Source organism: Lotus japonicus, chromosome 4 (assembly GCF_012489685.1).
Source record: "Lotus japonicus ecotype B-129 chromosome 4, LjGifu_v1.2".
NCBI lineage: Eukaryota > Viridiplantae > Streptophyta > Magnoliopsida > Fabales > Fabaceae > Lotus > Lotus japonicus.
Genome location: NC_080044.1, coordinates 46,846,436 through 46,869,457, shown reverse-complemented (window position 1 = coordinate 46,869,457; position 23,022 = coordinate 46,846,436). Strand labels below are relative to the sequence as shown.

Sequence of the window (23,022 nt, the reverse complement as noted above, 5' to 3'; positions counted from 1 at the left end):
TTTTTATGTGTTCAACGAGTAATATAAATGATCTTTGCCGGCTTAATTGATTTAATACATATAAATTATAATGATTACAGGTGTTCTTCACCCCTACATCACCAAATTGTGAAACAATTTTTTCAGTGCTGTTGAAGTAAACACCTATCACAATGGGAAACTAATTTTTTTTTAGTCAAGTTATCCAATATATAGTTGTGAGATCAATTTTTCACCTCATTAATATTGTGCCTTAAGCAGTAGGAGACTAATTAATGAGTTTTTTTTTTTTTTCCATTCACAAGAGTTGAGAATCGAATCTTCAACCACTTACTTCAGCGACAGAGTACTGAACCACTACATATACTCATCTGAAAACTAAATAACTATATATATTATAGCCATCAGCTAAATGACCTATGATAAAGTTTGGGTTAAATAACCCATCATCCAATCACATTGGAGATAGGTGAGTTGAAATTTCCATATTTTATTTATTAATTTATTTCCAACTCATTTATCTCTAATGTGATTGGATGATGGGTTATTTAACCCAAACTTTATCATGAGTCATTTAGACAACCCCTATATTATATTGTCTCTGCTCTATAATGACATGAATATATACTTTTCCATTTTAAGAAATCTTTTCTCCTTCCTCATTCATTCATGCAGCTTCATTTTCTGTATTTTTCTATCTTTATATTCTGTTTCTGCTTTCCCTTTCTCACCACCCAACTCAACAGATTTTGTTATATAAACATGTGTACATTTCTACAATCTACCTACATGAATTCAAAGGTGAATTGATTGAATAACCAAAAAAAGCAACATTTTCAATTGGGGAAAACCAGAAAGTTAAGAAATTTGAAAGCTGTTAGTTGGGAAGTTAAACTCTCCTTCTTCCCTCAACCATACTCATTCATTCAAAAAAACCCTAAATTAGGGTTCCATTTCCACATTGATCCCATTCTCATTCTCCATCAAGACTGAAACTTTACTGCACTACACAACCTAAATCCCCAAAGGGGTTTTACAATTTGGATTTGATGAGGTTTTTGTGACCCTAAACCCAAATGGGTGTGGTGGGGAAAGCGTGGTTGTTGCACCACACTCACCCTAGCTCATGGTCGGTGATTTGCGGGTTGATGCTGTTCGGATTGGGTCTCATTTCACTCTTTACGGGTCATGTGGCTTCTCATCTTGAATGGTACTCTCATAGATTCGGCCACCACCGCAGTTTATACTCTTCACTGGTTCGTTTTCTTTCCATGCATTGTTACACTTACTACTGTGTTTGTTTCTATTTTTAGGTAGAGTTGTGGTGTAATTGATTGATGTGAATCTTTGTAGGATGGGAATGATCGCGCGCCAATCGATATTTGGAAATCACATTACTCTAAATACTACTATGGATGCAAAGAAAGGGGGCGCGATTATGCTCGTAAGTTAATTCGCCAACTTCTTGTGTTTCTGGTTTGCTATCTGACAATTATACTGTTGACATGTATGATATTTCATGTATTGCAAAGCAAGTTATGCATGTGTCTGAGATTTTAGCCATTGTCACTCTGTTGTGTTAATGTTAATGTTACTATCTCTAGATATTATTTTGAACTCGTATAATCCAGAGTACAGATTCTCTTTGTATGATTAGTTAGATGCTGATGTATGAAGATTTATAACCTAATGGTAAATTTAGACGATTTTAGTTCAAGATTTATCACCAAATTGTAAATTTAGGCGATTTTAATTCAAGAGATTTGTAAGTCAGTAAAGTGTCCATGTTGCTAATGCTGTTATTACTTGTTGTCTATTGTGAAATTTCTCTGCTGCTTCAGGCTAGATAACCACAGTAGGTTAACTAGAAATCATTGCGATGTTGCCATGAGGTTGATGAGTTTCAGAGACCCCCCAGAAAAAGAAATTTGTCTCTCCTTAACTTGATAGAGTCGGACTGTCAGAAACTGTTCACTGGGTGCTGTGATCTTTCTAGTGATTTTCATGTATCTTATGATTTACATAATGTCATCTATACTTTTGGTGGTATATTGTATTAAAAGTTTAAAACTTACCCTGCTCTTGTAAACACATTTACATGTATTAAGTTCAAGTGCCAGGCATTGTTCTTATTCCTTAAATACCTTTTTAATGTGTCTTCAACACTTATTTCTCATTATGCTACTTATATGCTAGAAAAGCTAGAGTTCTGTTGTAAGAGGTTATCTCTTGGTTCCTTATATGGCTTGTGAACAAACTTAACGGCTCCATCTTATATTTTGTCTTACTTCATGACAATTCCTCAAGATTGGGCTCAATTATTCAGTTTTTCTATATGTAACTTTCTTTCTCATTTTGGTAATTGGTTATTATAGCTGCTGTGCGAGAGCACAAGTCAAATGGATACTTGCTTATTGCAACGAGTGGAGGACTGAACCAACAGAGAACTGGGGTAAGTAGGACACAAGTTTTATGATATACTATATTATCATTGTTACGTTGTAGGCGTCTTCTATATAAGATCTACTTATCACTGGTATAATGATCAATTACACCTTTATGCATAATTCCTGTGATGGTCTTAGTTGCTCTCAATACTGGTTAAAATCATGAAGAAAGACGAGAACAATTTTATCTTAGATCTTTGGTTCCATTGCAATTGTTTCAGAGAATATGAAGCTTGACAAGGTTCTCTTTATAGTTATGATGATAGTTTTTCATCTTTTTTCAATTAATTATTTCTTTCTATAAAATAATGGAAATGAAAATCATATTCTTTCGTTCAGATAACTGATGCTGTTGTTGTTGCCCGGATTCTTAATGCTACACTAATTGTACCTGAGTTGGACCATCATTCTTTTTGGAAGGATGACAGGTAATCTGCAGCTCCTATCATCCATTCATTACTCAAATTAGAGTTCATGAGAATCAAGTTAAAACAATTGTTCATCTAATGAAAACACGTTTTCTTTTGCTAATACAGTGACTTCGCCAATATTTTTGATATTAATTGGTTCATTACTTATCTCGCAAGAGATGTTACTATTATTAAAAGAGTTCCAAATAAAATCATGCGGTCAATGGAGAAACCCCCATATACGATGCGTGTCCCAAGGAAATCAGACCCTGAATATTATCTTGATCAAGTTTTGCCAATACTCTTGAGACGACGGGTAAGGCCAGTAATTATGATTGAATGTATTGACTGCCATGATGAAGCACTAGTAGTTTGTTAATGTCAGTTTGGACAACCTTCGTGAATTTAACTGTTGTGGTAACAGACTTTTGCAATACTTTGCAGGTTTTGCAGTTGACAAAGTTTGACTATAGACTTGCCAATGACCTTGATGACGAGCTACAAAAATTACGATGCCGAGTTAATTATCATGCTTTGAGATTTACAAAACCCATACGAGAACTTGGTCAAAGACTTGTAATGAGAATGCGAAAGATGGAAAACCGTTTTATAGCAATCCATTTGAGGTTTGTTCAATGAACCTGATTTAATACAGTTTAAATTCAACTTCCATCTAAAGCAAAGTGGTGTTAGTTAGCCATGCAATCACATATTTTTCAGAGATCTTAGAACTGGCTTTGTTCCTTTGCTCTCTCTTACCCTTAACCCGTCCCAATGACATATTTGATGTCCATATATTATTTATCCTTCCAAATATTTTGGCTCGTCTAAATTTGGTTGATTTGCCTTTCCCTTTTTCACATCTCTTTTATGGTTGTCTGAAATTGATTGTAATTATTTGAATTTGAACAATTCCAAATTGTCAAAATTTTTATGCATCGTAATAATAGCTATGGCAGGCTTAAGCCATGGCCATTACCTCTAAATATGTTTGGTTTCTCATAATCCATAATGATTTATGGCAGGTTTGAGCCCGATATGCTGGCATTTTCAGGTTGTTATTTTGGTGGGGGTGATAAAGAAAGACGTGAGCTTGGAGAAATCAGAAAAAGGTGGACAACACTGCCTGTAAGACTACAATCCTCTGATCTCTAGCTGGAAAGATTTTGAGTTGATGACATTTTATCCTTTTTTTGCTAACATGGGTTGAAGTCCTGAATGAGGTCCAAACTAGTTATTTCTTTGCTGATATAAAATGAATATTACCCCATGTGATAATACAGGATTTGAGCCCTGATGGAGAACGAAAGCGTGGGAAATGTCCTCTTACTCCTCATGAAGTGGGTTTGATGCTGCGAGCGCTTGGTTTTACAAATGACACATACCTTTATGTTGCATCAGGAGAAATATATGGTGGGAATGAGACCATGCAGCCTCTCAAAGATCTTTTCCCCAACATCTACACAAAGGAGATGCTTGCTGAGGAAGAGCTGAAACCTTTTCTTTCATTCTCCTCCCGCCTGGCTGCTATCGATTACATTGTTTGTGATGAAAGTAACGTATTTGTCACTAACAACAATGGCAACATGGCCAGAATTCTTGCTGGTCGAAGGTAAGAATATATAAGTTCACTCTGATGTCATCTCTTTATTCTTCTGTCTCCTAAAACTAATATGAATGCCTCTTTATAAAGGAATAAACATATCACATTATACCTTATCAAGAGTCATAAATATAACTATTCTGTTATGCAATGTGGGTATATGTTGCATTGTTTACTCTTGAATTATACGCAAAATAGGTGGAAGAGCTGTATGATTTTGCTTGGATTTTTTTTAGAAAGAGAACACCTCCGATGTAGGCAATGACCTTCAAAAGAAATACAATATTGTTTTTAGTTCATAGCTGCGTGAAGTAATATTCTAAAACAGATACACAAGTGTAGGTCCATTATTTAACTGTGGTGCACTATCTAGCATTTCGGTTAAATTGGTTCGTGGATCTACATGAAATGATAGCATATGTCTAGAGATCCAAATATATGGAATCAAGTCTATTTGTGCAGCGGAGAAACCCATGAAGTTGGAATAGACAAAACACTGCATATCCAGGATGGAGGCTACAAACCAGAACTCAGTGGTTACGTTCTCTGACAAAAATGTTCCCAGTAAAGAGCCCCCAATTACAGCTAGCAGAGTTGCAATTTACTCTGTCCTTAATCACGTATCATAGGAAAATAAAGGATAAATTATAAATTGAGGATTCTCTTGAGCGATTAACAAAAGGATGTGGGAAGATAGTGCACAAAAAAAGAATAGCGTTAGGATATAGACAACAATGATGCTATACTATACTATCATAATTAATTCTAATGTTAAGTTGTAATCTGGTTTAAAATGACAGGGACTTATTAGTCTTCACACATCAATTGTTAGTAAAGTTCATCTTTTTCTTCCACACCTTTAATTCTGCAAGCCTTCTGAGATATAAGCTCTCATGGCTCATGCAATGTTGGAAAACATTTTATTTTGCAGCAGGCAGAACAACTGCATATTTATTGTCATTTAGAGTTAGTCCAGGGATAGAGCATAAAGTTCCTAGGAAGTAGCAGGTTCTATAATATGGAGTTCTCATTCCATGGTTTTTGCAAAATTAATTTAATTTGTATGCTTAAGCTCTACCAAGTGTACACCTTAGATGCTATTGGCATAGCATGTTACCAAATCTTATTTTCCATGGATGTTGGAATAGGTGGTAGCATTTTATTGTATAATTTGTATGATACTACAGAACTAAATTTTCAATCATCTAAGCTATGTATGTTATTCTAATACTAATCTTCAGTCAAATTTGTTTTTCCTTCAAGTTAGTACTTAGTAGTAATCCAGGAGATTTTAGTTTTTCCATTTACTATCATTAAAGAAGGTGGTATCAAATCTTGTTTTCTTGTTTATAAGAGAAACCATTTAGTTGATAAAAACGCATGCATTATCCATTTATCCTGTAAAAAGTATTGCTTTTCTCGGGATCTTCTCTCTTAAGACTGTGACTGCATTGGCCCCTCATTTATAAACAGAAAATTAAAGATTGGCTGCAACAGTTAACACTTTGTATTGACACATGTGCTTTTGTGTTTGTACTTGCTTTTAAAGTAAAAGTATATTAACTTCCTTCTGATTTCTGTTTGTTTGCAACAACAGGAGGTATATGGGTCACAAAAGAACCATTAGACCAAATGCAAAGAAGCTTAGCGCGCTGTTCATGGCAAGGCATGAGATGGAGTGGGATACCTTTGCCAAAAAGGTTAAGGAATGCCAAAGAGAATTCATGGGAGAGCCAGGTGAGATAAAACCTGGACGATTAGAGTTTCATGAATATCCAAGCACTTGTCTCTGTGAGAAACCATTTATAGATGAAGTGAGTGAAGATGGATACCGTCCCCCTAAACTAGCAGCACCCAAAAACCTGACAATGAAGGTAGAAGACTATGAAATGAATGGTGACCATGAAGAAAGTGCTGTACTACCAAAACCAGGTAGGAGAAGGATTCAGCACATGATGAAAGATGAGTAACTTTGGACCAGTGTGGTTAATGGGAGGAAGAAATAAAACAATTGTCCGGAGAACTTTTTAATAGCACCACTGTCAATTGAAATGCTCAACACTGCAATTTTCACATCTCATTTGGCAGTGCTAATTTTGCCATGATGAAAATCATGTTCGTTCACAGTGAATTGCTCAGTTTAGATCCATGTATAGGGTACAACGTGAAGGACATCCATGCGTTGCAAATGTTCATAGATATGTTTTGTTTATATTCGTTTGAATTCTTACATAGGCAATTTGTTTTTTGAGTTCTGATTCTTGTACCACTAATAGACCCAATTTATTTTTATGTGGGTAAAGTGCCGAGTCACCAAAAGTAAGGTAAACAAAGAGAAACTCACAGTGCAATGCAAATCAGGTGTCAGGGTGTTTTGTACTTTTACAATGGCTAAAGATCATTTTCGTTTGTTTTTACGAGAGTTTTCCGCCACTCTTTCTGAATTACAAAGAAAGCCTTTAGAGGCGTCGGTAGGCGATGGTAAGAAAAGTTTAAAACATGACTTGTAGTCCATTGAAAAGTGGTAGAAGGTCAAAAGGAATATTGGAAGATTCCATTACAAATGATTACATTATCAATATATCCCACAATTTTTTTTTTATTAAGCTCAATAATGTAGTATGATTTATATAACCGACTTCTCTCAATGGGATAAGACTTTTGTTATTTTAAGTTAACACAAATAGCTTGCAGACTTCATTCCCCGAATTTGAATCAGAAAGTTCCTCTTTTAGTTTTTTTTTTTTTTTTTTGAAATTAAGTTCCTCTTTAGTTAAACACCTAAAATTGTTTGATAAATGAAAATCAATTTACAGACTTAGTTACATGATGCATCCATATAACGTAGACGTTACTTGCCATTGATTAATCTGAACAATGATATATACATACCTCATTTTTTAAACACTTCATTTCCACTTATTTTTGTTTATACCTCTCTCATCATCTATCACATCTCATACTTTTTCTCTTACTTTTTCTCTTACTTTTTCTTCTCTTCCTATCTCTCACCTCACTCCACCTCTTCCACCTCTTTTTGAGGTGTGTAAATAACATTTTCCGATCAATCCTTCAAGAATAATTATTCTTTTACACCTTGAAAACAACAATGATATATACACATCTCATTGTTTAAACACTTCATTTCCACATATTTTTGTTTTTATATCTCTCCTCTTATCATCTATCACATAAATACTTTCTCTCTCTTACTTTTTCTTTTCTTCAAATCTCTCCTCATTCCACCTCCTTCCACCTCTTTTAGAGGCGTGAAACAAACATTATTCGATTTGATAGATGATAATAGGAGAGAAATAAAAATAAAAATATGTGAAAATGAAGTGGAGAAAAAATGAGGTGTGAGTATATCATTATTGATCCTTCAACTTTATTTGTTCCTCCAAATTCAACATCTTTTAAATTAACTTTATACACAGCAGTTTAGTATTGTTTTTTTTATTAATAGCAGTTTAGTTTTGTTATTATGCCTTCTCTGGTGACTTAGGATTATCGTTAATTTTTCTCCAACATCTGCCAACCCAACTTACTACAGAGACTAGTGACAAAGGAGAAAATGGGAGTGGAACAGGAGAGGTAAATGAAGTTACCAATTGATGAAATAAGCAAACCTCTATAAACCAGTCAACATAAATAAATTCCATATACAGCCTACAGTACCACGAGACCTAAGGATCAAATCATATTGTAAACAATATTAAATCATTATGAACATCTACTAGACTAGTCTGCCTACACCCAAGGAAACAATAGTTTCCATTCCTATGTTCCCTGACATATAATAAATGTACACATTTATGCCGAGTTTGCAGGTCATCCCATAACTGTTGGTCTTTCAACTGAACGGTGCTTCTTGCAACTCCTCCATTCAATCATGGTTATTGCCTGTAACAGTCAATAAATAAGTTGAAACGTACAATATAGACTCACCCAGGTACAAAAAACACGTGACTTGCTCGAAGTTGGAATTAGAATTCCTCACCCTTAGAAGTATTACGATTCTGGTTTTTGTGAACCTTGTCATGTGAGCCAGAAGGAATCTTTGAGATAATTAAAGAGCTCTGCAATCCTTCTAATAGCTGCAAACCCAGATTCAACCACATCAGGCTCAGAAAGGAAAATAAAAGGCAACAATGTACAAAAACACCTTTATCTTTACAAGGCAGTAAATGAAAATGGCTCATTTTTATCACTTTCAGTTAAAGAAAGGCATGCATATTCTTACTCTTGATGTTGGCTGGATCTTGCGATTGGACCTACGAGGCTCCATGACATCAGATGTTGATTTCGCCAGATTTCCATCTGTCTTCTCCACCTCAGCTTTACCCACCCTTCCACCAGTGGGCGCAAGTTTTCCTTTACTTGCCCTTAATGTGGATGTTCTTTTAGTGGGATGAGAATCAGTTGAAGATCCAAGTGAAGAATACAAGGTTGGTCCTGCTCCAGCTCCAGTGTTTCCAACCATCTGATTTTCACTCTGAGATGCATTCTTAAAATGGCTTGAAGAATCCTTGATCCTCTCTGAACGACTTGTCTTATCATTGGTATGAGAGTTAATTGGAGGCTTTTCTCTTGGTGGGATCGCTCTGCCCAAACCGCTCTGCGGCCTTCCAGACGTAAAGATGGGCCTGGAGTTGGTTCCTAGTTTCTCCTTGGTATCAATTTTTGAACTATTTTTCCATCCACGGGACCCTGAACTCTGAGGTATCAAGAAATTTGCAAGCTTAACTGAATCATTTTCATCATTAGTCTTGTTTGTCCCATCTGTAGCATATTGCTTGCTTACGTCCATAAACTTCCTTTTCTTCCCAGGTTTAGGAACACCGAAAATCACTCCTGATCCTTCTTTTTTAGGACCAGTCCTCCCCATTCTGGGCACACCAGGTTTGATTTGATTCTTGCTGTTCTTGCCAATATTAAACACTTTATCGTTTTCAGTCAAATTAAGTAACCTTGACTCGCTGGGATTTGCCGACTCCAAAGCTTGACCATCTGAAATCTTGTCTTTCCCTTTTGCTAAATCTACTTCAGGACTACCCAATTTAGGTCGTTTTTCACGTGGTGTATCACCCTGCATGCAAAATGCAAAACTCAGTACAGACATGCATCAAGTAAAATCATCGGAAGTTGCAAACAATGTACCTCATTGGTGGGACTGTCATTTGCACTGGCCTTGGGAGACTCAATCCAGTTCCCATCCTTCCAAACAAGTGTTGGACGAAGTTGCCAAGCTCTGACAACTGATGATTCTCCACTTGCTGCAGAGAAACAAATTAGATTGTGTATTTCCATGAAGCAGGTTCTGTAGACTGGCAAGCACAAGTTTAAATTAATGTTTAATCAGATAACATACATACCTGGAAAGCGAACGGTAAACGTTTTATCTTTCTTGTTATTATCTGTAATAACTCCTTCCTGCCAGCTAATAACAAAAACTAACAAATTTGAGATAACTGCCATGTCAAATTGTATATGAAATGTATAGACATAAAACTACAAGAAGGGCTGCAAAATGAAATCACAGGAAGTATAGAATGATGCTTCAAAACAAAACAGCAAGAGCACTATTAATTGGCCAAGAAGCTGAATGTACAATTAAAGATGATTGTCATGGGTGTTGTCTGAAAAAAATTCCCCAGAATTGCGGGTACTGTATATCAAAGGCTATAATCAAGAACAACTATTCCCTTGCTGAAAATTAAACATGATGAATTCATCATTGCAACAAAAATCCATTCCCCATTGCAAATTTCTTGATTAGCATCTCAACTACAAATAATAAACCCATAAAATATCCATCATATCAACAAAAAATTCAGTCTTAAACTCTTACAAATAAAAAATCTAGCTACTTCATTTATATGAGAAAAATATGGAATTAAATCACTTCCCTAGATCAAAGAAATAAAACCTTAAATTAATGAATGCATTAGAAATTGTCATGAAAGATCTTTTAAAACATACAAAATAGTATATAACCATATATAAATATCAGTTTCTATATAGTATATAATACCTTTCTTGTACCCATACATCCACTCTATCCCCAACGGACCAAGAATAATCTACCATCGCAGCTCGTCTTCTTTTCCTTACTCCTTCATTATGAAAACCACTTCGTAGACGAGCAACACGTATTCTTGGTGGTTTGTCTCCTTCACCTTCGAGAGAAACCCATTCCTTCAAAGGCCCATCACCTAGGAAACAAGGATGTTTTTCTTCTTATTCACAATGAAACAGTACACACTAAATAAACATTTATTTACGGTCTTCATTTGAAACGAGTAATAACTAGTGGTTTGTTCACACCCTAACCCCTAAAAATATAGAAAAAGGACAAAAGAATACAACGAATAAAATTGTATTGGTATAATATATTGGGTGTGATACAAAAGACAAAGCACTTACCCTTATTTATAGAAATGGATAGACTCCTAATTCTAGTCAAGCTGAGAAACTAATTAAGACTCCTAATTCTAATTAAATAAGGAAATCAAGAAACTAATCCTAAAGAATAATCAAAATTACCTTAAATTACTCTAAGATACAGTCAACATATTTTTTATATTCTAACACTGCCCCTCAAGCTAAAGCTTATTTAGCTTTAAGCTTGTTACAAAGGTGGCTTTAGAAAAAGAAAAATAATGACGCAAGGTCAAACTGATCCTCAAGGATTACCCTGGGGCAGAAGACCAGCAGCAATAATATGCCGAAAAATAAAACAGGGCTAAGACAATAGCAAACCAACAGCAATCGAACAGGAACACCAAAGATATGATCAAGATATAAAAGATGTCTTTTTAAATTCTACCAGAATATACATAGGAGGTAAGATGACCATCATACAAACAACTTAAAAATTTTCATATAAAAAATACTAAAGTTATTTTCAGCGCCAAAATTAAGAATTTATGATTTAAATCTTTTGACAAAACAACTTCAGTAAAATATCAGAATTAGAGTTATATATGATCTGATTTAATAGTTTTTTCATTCACATGTTAATTCTAGAGGGGTCCTGAATTACACACAATGAACCATCTATTGGTTCTTGCATATGGTGCAAAAAGCCATGTAGGTTGTCCCACAGGTCAAGAGGTTAAAAGGTACTTTCATTATCATCAATGAAATCGTATGCATACACTTGACCAACCTTCATCAGCTACAAGCACGCTGTAGCATATATACGCTTTACCATCCTTCAAACTTAATATATTGGCTGTGAACCATGCTGCTTTAAATCCACCTCCATCTTTGAAAACCTGACATGAATGATAGGTTCAGTTAGCCAGGAAAAAATATTATATTATTTTAAAGCAGCATCTTTTCCAAATTCAATGCATAAAATTTTAATTAAAAACTAGAAGATATTATGATAACACAATAAAAGCCCGTGGTCATTAATATCCCTACTTAAAGTCAGCTAAAAGACAGCAAAGAATTCATGAAAACAACCTCAACAAGTGAGCCCTCCTTTATCTTATTGTCCTCCAGATTTTCAGATCCATCACCAACATTGGAAGAAGCATGTATTTCAGTCTCAGATTGAGGAAGCACGCCAATGGGATTAACCAAATTAGAGATCTTTCGACCCTTTGGCCCTTTAGAACTCTTCTCAGTGATGTTAGTAGCAGAGGAGATGCCATCAATATGGTCATGTAATATTTCTTTATGCACCACATGAAAAGGTGACTTGTCTGTTGCAGCAATCTGCTTCCCCGTTTCCTTGGATGAGATATCTTGGTTACCTACATGAGAAGTTTCCAGTCTGTCTCCAACATTGTGAATGTTTATCAGACCTCCAGTCATGCCTCTCAATAATCCAACTTGCTGAGAAGATTCCTGGGCTGCTGCTTTCCAGCAACCTTCTGGACCAGCTTCTACTAATTCACTTAACTGCAGCGGATCACCCATAGTAACAATCTTTCCAGCCTGTGATACTGCTTCTGCTGCCAGCTCAGCAGCCTTCACAATAGCATCCATATTTTCAGCTCGTTTTCTGGCTGCTGAAGCAGCTTCTACTCCCCTTCTTGCGGCCTCTTTTGCAGCGCCGATAATAGAACTAGAGCTATTCGTTCCCTTAGCACCCTTCAAGATGGAAGCAGGGGTTGCATTTCCCAAGTTACTCATTCCCTCAGAGAGAGAAATTTGACCAGAACTCTCACAACCAGATAAGATCAATGCTTCATCAGCCATCAGTTTCGCTTGCAATGCAGCATTTGATGCCACATTGGCAGCTGCAGCCGCTGCCTTTGCAACAGCAGCAGCAGCTGCAACTGCAACTGCTGCAGAAGCTAGTTTGGCCTCAATATCTGACACCAATCCAGAATTTTTTTGCTTATCCAACTGTTTCCATATCTCCAGGCTATGATTCACAGCAGCAGCAGAAAGAGAAGAAGCTTCCTCAGCGCTTATCCTAGCCTCCATAATTTTCGTAAGAGAATCTTCTGACATAATCCTCTTCTCAACATTCCAGTCACTTTTGAGGTGATCAGCAAGACTTACAGGAGATATAGACACAACTGACTTTTCAACAGTAGTTATTGGCACATTCCCAACAGGGGTTGCAGTGGGAACAGCAGTATATATATGGCTGCTGGCAACAGGAGTCATTACTACTTGGGATTGAAAATGCATAGCCTTCTGGCCAGGATCCTCAGACACCAGAACCTTCTTCCTTTTTTTAGGCTTTGGAACTGAAGAATGCTGAGCATGTGAGACCGTCACATTGTTTGTATCAAGCGGAGGGGCAGTCGCCACCGGCACACTTTTTAGAACTGCAGAAGAACCTGGCAGACCAGGTTGAACATTCTTTATGCTAGAGGAAGGAGGTACAGAAGATCCTTTGACTGAACTGAACTTATTTGTATCTGTGACAGGTGATGATGAAAGATGGGAACCTTTATCAAGTGCAGGAGGAGGAGAAACAATCCATGGTCCACGAAGGGGAGCTTGGGACATCCACGATGTGTTATGTCCAAGAAAGTTTCTCACAGGTGGAGTTTGATAAGAATGTAATGAAGTCGGTGCCTGTGAATAATCCACAACAGAACCTCTTGCAAGGGCAGTAGATTGCAGAGAATCACCAGATGGAGTTGGTAAACTCCAAAGGGGAGATGAAAGGGGTGTTAAAGGGTTTACAATTGCCGGAGTAACCTTGCTACTGGCTAAGCCAAGAGGTGAAGAGATGCCTTTTCCTAGAAGTGCACTTTGCTTAGCTGCCAAATCAGGGGTTCTAGGACCTGCAGATCTTATTTCACATTAGTCATACAATCAAATCAGGAAAAAAATGAAACATATTTTTGAATTTATCGCAAAACACACCAGATCGTGATTGTATAGGTGTTTCTGGGTTAATTGGATGAGATTTTTGACCATGCTGCCTTTCCCTGCATAAAGACCAGGATTTCTCCCACATGCTCCTTCCACCATCTAAAAGCAAAATTTCCCGGAACTCAATACTTTGCAACAGTGAAATAGGAGAAAAGAGCAAACAAAGGGGTGATTTAACCAAACAAAAGGAGAAAGAAAAGAATATGAAAAAGCAACCTGGGCCCCCAAAAGCAGATATCATACATGCCTCGTCAGGTACGGTGCTTTGACTGCAGTAACATCAATAAAAAATTATAAACACGATTATCAAAACAGAGTACAGAGCATTTTTAGCTGCCTATACAAACTATTATCTAATTTAACCAAGATGCACTTGTGCCTTGGCTTCAATTCTTCAAATAGCATAGCAATTGAGCAAGCACTGAATTTGTCACAGGTTCAACACAACAATTAAAAGTTAAAACTGAAAGCCTAACAATAAAACTGGCCTTGATTTTCCCAGTTTATACTTAACCAAGGAGGAGTGGGAGTGTCAAGGGTTAAAGGGTAAGGTATAAATATGATGGCAAATGGATGAGAAAAGACATGATTCATAAGCACAGCACATGGCATCTATGCAGCATCCATGACAATTAAATAAATATAACATAGCCAATATTTGAACTCACATCAATGCTCCATAGACAAAGATCTGAGCACGCAATTGTACTTGCTGAATATTCAAGAAAGGTTGTTGAAACAAAACAGGTGGAGAAACAGAACTGTTCAAATCTGGAAGGCTAGATGTTGAAGCATTTAAAAGAGAAAATGGTTTTGTACGGATGGAATCAATGTGCCCATACTGCTGCACCTCGTTGGATTGCATCAGCTGGAAACCGGGCGATGGGCTCAAGGACACACTATTTGATCTATCCCCTTTTTCTTGCTGTCTTACTGGAGTTTTTGATTTACTCCCCTTTCTAGAAGTGTCCTTTCCAGCTGTCTTATTAGATGCTCGCCTAGGTTTGCGCTCAGGGGTGCCTTTACAAACACTTCGTGCTAATTTACCATCAGAAATTTGTGGACTCCCGCATGGGATATTCCCTGCTACATTGGTTTTGGGAGTACCTAAGCCAGAAGCCAGTGGAGATTCTTCCACAACCTTAAATAATAAAGAAGAGGATAAGAAAAAAAGAACAAAATAAGTCAAGTAGATCAAATGGCAATGGAAGTTACAGAATATATTCAGGGGGAAACAAAATCTGGAAATATAAGCAATGTAGAGAATAACATTCAGATGACAGTTCCTTTAGACTTGGATAATGAGCTGTAACAAGAATTACCGTTGATTCTTTGTTGGCTGCAACAACAGGAACTGGTTGCCTCTTGCCAGTACCTGTTCCTTTTGTAGTCAAATCTGTAATGTCTTCTTTGGACAAATTCGCCACTGGATTTACCTCAGGCGTTAAGCTTTTCTCATCTTTAGATACATCATTCTCCTTATGACCATGATCAGAAGACATGTTTGTTGCGTCCTTATTTATGGACTCAGAAATTGGAGGGTTCAGATTAGCAGTAGGCTTAACTTGATTATCATCCTTTTCAGTTTCAACAGGGCTTCCAAATGTAACAGATGGGCCACAAGTAATACTGGTCAGATTGGCAGGACAGCCTCCAGTTTCATGCAACTCATTGTGAGAATCAGGTAAAGAAGATGATATGGAGCCTTCATTTGTAAAAAAAAAAAAGTCACGTACAAAATTGATCTTCTAATAGGTATGAAAACATTTGAGTGAATGTTTAAAGCAAAAACAGGAACTTTAAACAACTCAGCACATAGTCTGCACATATTATACCAAAATACGATGAGTTAACTGTAAAACAGAATAGGATAAATTGGTAACAAACTTTTTCCACAGCTCGAAATCTGAAGAGTGACCAGGAATAAGATGCCACAATCATATGCATCAAGCAGAAACCATTACTAAGGGTGCCATGCTCAAGTATGTGCAATGATAAGACACTCAGAAATAATGAGAATCTCTTAGCTAATTCAAGAAAGAATACATGCGGACAATGCGTACCTAGAAGTTGTATAACATAATCAACTCATGGAGTCAGTAATGAGTACATCTTCACAAATTTACTAAAATCATTCAATTAGAGGGATAATAAAGATTTTCACAATGGGTGCATGTATTACATAAATAATTTCTTACCACGTTCCAGAATAAGCATACAATGCTAATACAACAAACTAAAGAATTTAAAAGGAATCACAAAAATGGAAAGTACTAGAATAAATATTACCTGGTAATTTTGAGCATGGCTTGTCATGATTCTCTTGTACTGCCTCCTTGTCACCCTGAATAAAAGAAACTGCAATTCCATCACCTTGTTTCTCTTTTGATTCACATAGAACTGCAGACAAACCAACCTCTTTTATGCACTCCTGGTCAACCTTATTAGTTACTGCTTCTTGAGGTTCACCAATCTTCTCAGTAGCAGTAGTCCCTGATTTCTGCCCACAACTGCTTACTTTCTCAAGCTGTCTAGAAGTGTCAGAAAATTCTTGCTTTTCAGTTCCAGTAACAGGACAAGAAGCAACGTCCTGTTCAGGAGACAAAATGGGAACAGAACTGCTTGCTTCCTCGGCTATTTTGGCTTCAGATTCTTCTTTTCCATCAATAGAAGCAGACCCATCAAGCTTCACCCGCTGAACTTCATAGTCAGCTGTAACTTCATGTGTGGACACAATTCTGCTAGATGGAGGTGGAAGAATATCTACTATCTCACAGGATGTCGAAGTCGAACTAATATTTTCTAATATAAATTGTGAAGCTGAAAAATATGGTGAAAGAAACCTTGGTGTTAGACCCTACAACAAGTTAGATCCTATCTATATTTTTAACCAACTTTATTTTCTAATTATAAATACCTGAACTATTGCCTGCTTCCTCAGATACTTTGGCTTCAGAGTCTTCCTTTTCATCAACAGAAGCAGACCCATCAAGCTTCATACGCTGAATTTCATAGTCAACTGTAACTTCATGTGTGGACACAAGTCTACTAGAAGGAGGTGGAGTATCTACTATGTCACAGGGTGTCGAAGATGAAATAATATTTTCTAGTATATATTGTGAAGCTGAAAAATATGATGAAAAGAAACCTTGGAGTTAAACCCTACAACAAGTTAGATCCTATCTATTATTAAATCAACTTTATTTTCTAAATTATAAAATACCTGAACTACTGATAGGCATGGCATCAACTGATACAGTGGAGGTTGTCAACTTAGTTTCCAGGCTATCACCAAGAGGTGATGAACCAACTCGCCCATCAACAATATGGGATTGGTCAACAGTACAATGAAGTAGGCTATAATCAGAAGGGGCCTTTATACTCTCTAGTTCACTGACAGAATCATCTTCACAAATTTTTTTATGGTCACCCTGCTCATCAGGTTTGTTGTTTTCACATACTTGTGTCGCCTCACCCAAAATGCAAGAATTTGTAGAATCCACCTTATCAGAACAGAAAATACCTTCTGCATCTCTACCACTATATCCTTCACTAACAGTAGAAGCGTTATGGTCAGCTACAAGACATATAGATGCCTCTGACTTACTTGATAAAACCTCTGAGTAAATCTGGTTACCAATGTTCAATAATTCTTTTTCCTTAGAAGCACTGCTATCATCATATGTCTTCTCAAGACTAACCACATTCTGCTGAAAATTAGGACAAGTCCTGCGATCAGAGTTACTAAGCTCAACTTGATGACTCTCAGAACTAGAGTCATCTTTAATTGCAACATTTGGTAAGTCACTTGTATTCAATGCAGATTGATCAACCGTCACTGCATCTTTAATAGAGATCACATCTTCATTTATACTGCCCTGGTACGAAGCTCTGGAATATGTATCTTCATTGCATGTATCTGCTTTCTGCAAATCAGAAGTACCACCAAATACCATGTTCGAGGAGTGCTCTAAACTACTTACGCCAGTCTCAAGGCCTTCAGCAGCACTCCCACTTTCAAAAGCTTCTTCCACAGGGATTGAACACTGAGGTTTTTCAGAATGATGTGTTTCACCCCCAACGGCATTCACATTAAAAATTTGAGCGTCAACATCAGGATCTGTGTTAATCATAGAAGATCCAAAATCTTGCTTATTAGCTCGCATCTGTAAAGAACTTTGCTCCTCATCACCAATACAAACCACTTGATTTTCAACATTTTGAATGTTTAAGACATCACAAGAAGAAGAGATATTCTGCGTAGAAGCTGCAATAAAATTAGTCGTCACCCCAGAAGCAGATGAGTCGACTTGAATTTTTTCATCAAGATAATCATCAGCAACAGTCTCAACTCTTTGGCTTGTATCGTCACTTTTGTCATCAGTAAAAAGAACCCCCCTAGATGCAGGCAAGCCCAAATTTCTGTGCATATCATGTGGTTTTGGATTACTTAAACTTCCATCAGTTGATAATTCGCCATCATGGCCTTGGGAAACTACAGTTGGAGACTGCTCCATTTCTACATCCTTCTTCAATCCAGACAAGTTTTCCTGACTACAACTAGCTGGCTGTAAATCAGTTGGTTTCAGATTACTTAAACTTCCATCAATTGATAATTTGCCTTCGTGACCTTGGGAAACTCCAGCTGACTGATCCATTTCTACATCTTCCTTCGATCCAGATAAGTTTTCCTGAATACAACTAGGCGGCTGAAAATCAGTAGCATTATCTTTAAACTCATTTTCCTTATCAGGGTTTAGATTGGGCTCCATTTGCTTAGCTAAGCAAGCCAGTTCATCACAGGCATCCGATTCCTGTAAAACAGCTTCGCTAGGGATAAACTCCTCCTGTCCAACAGATTTTAACAACATTTCAACAGATTCCGAGGAAGTAACCTCAGACCAAACATTATTATGCCTTGAAATAGAGCAAGTTTCAGCTGCAGTTGAACTGAACTCTATGCCACTACTCCCCCGGGAGTATGCGTCAATCCACTGGTTATCTTCGTTACTTTCAATGCCAAGGAAAACTTCAGTTTCAACCAAACTATCAAATCTTAAATGCCCTTGAAGGCTTTCGTCAAAATCAAACTTGGGGAGAGCATATGGCCTTAATACTGGAGGAAATTTCGTGTTCCCTTCACCAGCTAAATGGAGGTTCTGGCTTTGAAAATCATTGTCATCATAATCCATGGGTATATCCCTAAAACAAAGAAGCATATTAGAATAAGAGAGGCAACTAGGAAAGATTGCTTAAACTTGATATAAATAATCATAAAGACGAAAACATGCATACAGACAAATTCACAAGCAAAACGAGGTATAGCCTGCATCTAAGATCCACCACACAGACATGGACATCCATCATCTGATCATCCAAGCATCAGCATACAAACAGACATGCAAATACACTATTACTGAAATTAAAGAATTGTTGAATAACGAACCCAAATTAGTTCACAGCACTAAGCAGATCATGGGGTGGGACAGCCACCCCTCAAAAGAACACTAAGGTCGTGTTTATTTCCAGTTACATAAGATTATGGCTGACAAAATGAGCTTGGGAATACAACACTCCCCGTGTTTGGCACAAGCTTTGAAAAATCATTCCGGGGTATCTTTGATTCCCAGGAAAGCAAGATACCCATGTTTCCCTTGACTTTTATTCCCACAATGAGGAGAGGATATCCTACTTTCCCATGGATAATTGGATGTTGAAGTTATTTTCAACCATAACTTCTCACTCCCATTTTATTCTACGCCATAAAATGCTAACCAAACATGTTAAGAAAATTTACACCGGAATAACAATCCTCCTTTTATAGTATTGTCAAAAATATAATTCCTGAGAATATAACCATATGTCATGAAACGAATGCGCCCTAGGAGCATAGTAGCAGATCACATATGGTTGCTAAAACAGATTAACAGACACAACAGTAAGAATGAAAATCCTTTAGAAATAAGTAAAACATGTAAAACTAAAATTCCAAATAGTTATAAAATTCTGGACCGCAAACAAATTAATAGTAAACAAATTTTCAATACAAAAAATTAAAGAAAGAATACATTATTCATGTTTGTATTCGAAAATTTAAAGTACTAAAATGACAAGGCTTAACACATAACCAAATAAGTCAACAAAAGCAAAGATGTCAATGATGTCTACTACAATAAGGGGGCAATTATGAATGATTAGAAAAAAGGGACAGCAAAAGAAAAATATTTTCAATTAAAAAATTCAAAGTTGGGCACAAGAAGTAATAGGCATGAACTGTCAAAACAACAGAGGAAGAAGGTTTCTTCCTGAAGCAACTGTTAAAACAGAGCTGAACAGCCACAGTGGCACAGGGAGTAAATTCTAGCAATAGGTCTTCAGGTTGAAGTTAGATTCCTACAGGTTCTCCAATCTAGATCTAGGGGCTAAACAGACCATTACCAAACCAGAACTTAACCGAAACTCTATCTGTGTAGGGCCAAAGTTGCAGTGCGCCACACCATTATGCTAAAATGCTCTGTATGTATCATGACCATGGCCATCTGGGAGCTAACCCACCCACCCTGTCCCCACTAACGCGTATTTGCAGTGATATCAGCTACTTTGGAACGGACATCCTATGTGATACAGGGTAACATATAACCCTAATTTGCCAAAAGAAGGAAACAAATTGATCTTTTAAATATTTTGCAATCAATATCAAGTGAATTAAAGAACTTCCTAAAATGGCTGAATTAATGAAAAACTAACACATTCATATGAGAAAGCATTACTTAGGTTAGGTGCCCCTATGGTTTTTTTTTTTGATAAGCAGGTGCCCCAATGGTAACATACACTTAGAAAGGTGATGGCTGGAGGAAGAAATGGCAAAAAGCTCAATGCCTCAGGTTTCGGACACTGTCTAGTAATCTAGGAATGTTGAAACTTGAAAGTATAATGTGGCAAAATGGACATACAATAAATACAAATGGAAAGAATCCTAGTGGTCTCAATTCATACATTACAAACAAATAGATCAACAAGACCGTCATGCAGTAAAAAGCATATGATAAATGCAACAAATCAAATCAAAAGTATAAGTGCTATCAATTCATGCACTACATAGCAGTAAGAAAACTTCTTCATAATTCCATGGCAGCACTCAGGCTGTGATCCTTCACAGCTTCTTTTCATTAACCAATTTTATTGAAGGAGCTACGCTATATGTCACAAAAGTCTTATCTTTTCATGGAATCACTCATGAATGCCTTGAATTACTAGGCACTAACTTCCCTTTATTTTGGTTAATCAAACTCTAATGAATAAAGGGTAACGAAAAATGCAACTTTAAACAAGATAACGTGCCATCTCATTCACACAAGCAATTTCATATAAAATGTCTCTTGAACCAATAGCATCATTCTCATTAAAACCATGAAATATTTAAAATAAGATACAAGATGTCCAATTCGCACTGCAGTATAAACTCCCACATACAGCACCAATCCTCCCAGAGGACTAAGGTAGCGTTTGGTAGACATGTGTGAACTGTGAACCAAACACATTGCACAGAACATTTTTGTACTGTTACGTTCTGTTACCAAACGCTACCTAAGTACCCATGTTCCTGAATGGGTCATGAATTACACACGCGACTGACCCACCTAGTCAAATTAAAAGCAGTTCCAGAACCAATTCGTTCTAATCAGCACTAATTACCCAAATCAAACACCCACAAAGAAAGCAAACATTTTTGAAAATCAAAAACTCAAACGAATTCAAAACAAACCTTCCCTCCCCCAAAAAAAAAAAATCAAACAACGCCGAAGTTTTACATTATTTTTTCCACTTCTGGGTGGGGAAGAATCACCAGTACAAAGAAAACCAAGCCCGATCACGATTGACAACCACCAAAGGAAATGAGAACCCTATCTACCCTATGTCTAACAAAAAGTTGGGCATGAACAGTACCAGAAGAAGTAAGTCTAGAGACGCTACCTCCCTCCATTCGGCGAGGAAATCCAACCCCGTTGATCTCTTCAAGTATTCCCCAAATGCACAGTCATCTACTACTGCATCAACAACTGATTCACTGTGAGTGTAACAACAACCAATCAATAAATTTTTTTCAAATAACACCAACAAGTTCGATGAAAACTCGACGGAAAACAGAGACTCACCGGTGATTTCGAAGTCCGGTAGATCGAATTAGGGTTCCGGCAGTGAGAGAGAGAGAGCAGAGTGGTGTGTGAGAGAGAAATGGAAGCGAGAAGAAGACGCAAAATGTGCGTGTGAATTATGAAACTTTCGCACTCGATTTTTTATTTTTATTTTTATTTTTGATTCTTACTTGGCTGAGGAAAAAGGAAACGTTTATTTTATTATTTATTTATTTTCTGTCTATTCCAATTCCAATTCCAATTTCCAACACCAAAAAGATGCCCACTCCAAACAGGTGTCAGTATTGCAAAGGTTGGTTTTTTCGTCAATAGACACGACTGGTCCAATAAAATCAATTTTTATCATTACATTAAATTTTTGAAAAGTTTTGATGTAAGTAATTACTATACATTAATAAATAAGTTTTGATGTAACATTTTTGCAGAAAAGAAAAATCCTTTTAAAATTTTAGCATGTTTGATTGGTCAACCTACAAAAGAGAAATCTCCTAACCTTCCTAACCTTTAATTGAAGGTCTCAATTTCACTGTTTGTTCATGGCCATTTTTTTTTTTGGACGGGAGAGTTTTGGGCTGGGCCTTGGCTGATTTTATGGCTTCCTTCCTTGCCACTCATTATGAGTTGCTGAGATGAGGAGCTAAGGTTTGTTGCATAGCTTGTTGTTGGCCTCCTCCCTCGATGCGAACCGCGTGCTCATATATGCTATCCTAGACCTACTTTTCCATTTTCCTCCGACATGTTATATCCCTTGCCAGAACGTCCTTTCCCTATTAGCTACTTTTGTTCCCCCTCATAATCTATGATGTACTCTTCGTTGTTCCTGTAACATGCATCATCATCCACCCCTTTTCTCTTCCTTTTTCTGCCTATGTCATGTTCCGGAGGTACCTCCAACCTACAAATTCTAGTTGTCCGATGTCTTTGACAGATTTTGTATCTATACTCTATTACTCCCAGTGGCAGATGTTATAAGGGACTAGAGGAGGGCCCAGCCACCCTATTGTTTTTTTTTTAAATTACCAGTACTACTAGGGCTGCTCAAAAAAGCCGACCCGACCCAGATCCGCCTAATCCGA

The 23,022-nt window shown here is 37.0% G+C and overlaps 2 protein-coding genes across 8 annotated transcripts; one reads left to right on the top strand and one right to left on the bottom strand.

Annotated features, from left to right (window-relative positions):
- Positions 1–648: 648 nt before the first annotated feature.
- Positions 649–6,796, top strand: LOC130709955 (O-fucosyltransferase 29-like). Its single transcript, XM_057559091.1, has 9 exons — positions 649–1,235; positions 1,333–1,423; positions 2,355–2,431; positions 2,766–2,854; positions 2,963–3,152; positions 3,281–3,462; positions 3,862–3,964; positions 4,120–4,448; positions 6,037–6,796. The coding sequence occupies exons 1-9, from the start codon at positions 1,056–1,058 to the stop codon at positions 6,407–6,409; spliced, it is 1,614 nt and encodes a 537-aa protein (XP_057415074.1). The 5' UTR covers positions 649–1,055; the 3' UTR covers positions 6,410–6,796.
- A 1,238-nt stretch (positions 6,797–8,034) lies between these two features.
- Positions 8,035–22,103, bottom strand: LOC130709953 (uncharacterized). 7 transcript variants are annotated; one of them, XM_057559090.1, is made up of 18 exons: positions 21,947–22,103; positions 21,765–21,838; positions 17,014–18,992; positions 16,708–16,914; positions 16,207–16,610; positions 16,080–16,134; positions 15,113–15,495; positions 14,459–14,931; positions 14,007–14,059; positions 13,782–13,889; positions 11,913–13,699; positions 11,611–11,719; positions 10,474–10,654; positions 9,815–9,879; positions 9,600–9,715; positions 8,683–9,528; positions 8,440–8,536; positions 8,035–8,342 (listed from the first exon to the last, which is right to left on the bottom strand). In XM_057559090.1, exons 3-18 carry the CDS (start codon positions 18,980–18,982, stop codon positions 8,326–8,328), a joined length of 6,870 nt encoding a protein of 2,289 aa, XP_057415073.1. In that variant the 5' UTR covers positions 18,983–18,992; positions 21,765–21,838; positions 21,947–22,103; the 3' UTR covers positions 8,035–8,325. The 7 variants fall into 7 exon arrangements, with proteins under 7 accessions (XP_057415073.1, XP_057415069.1, XP_057415067.1 ...); XM_057559086.1 differs by having other exon boundaries at positions 16,080–16,610; positions 21,738–21,838; XM_057559084.1 differs by having other exon boundaries at positions 16,080–16,610.
- Between the last annotated feature and the right edge of the window lie 919 nt (positions 22,104–23,022).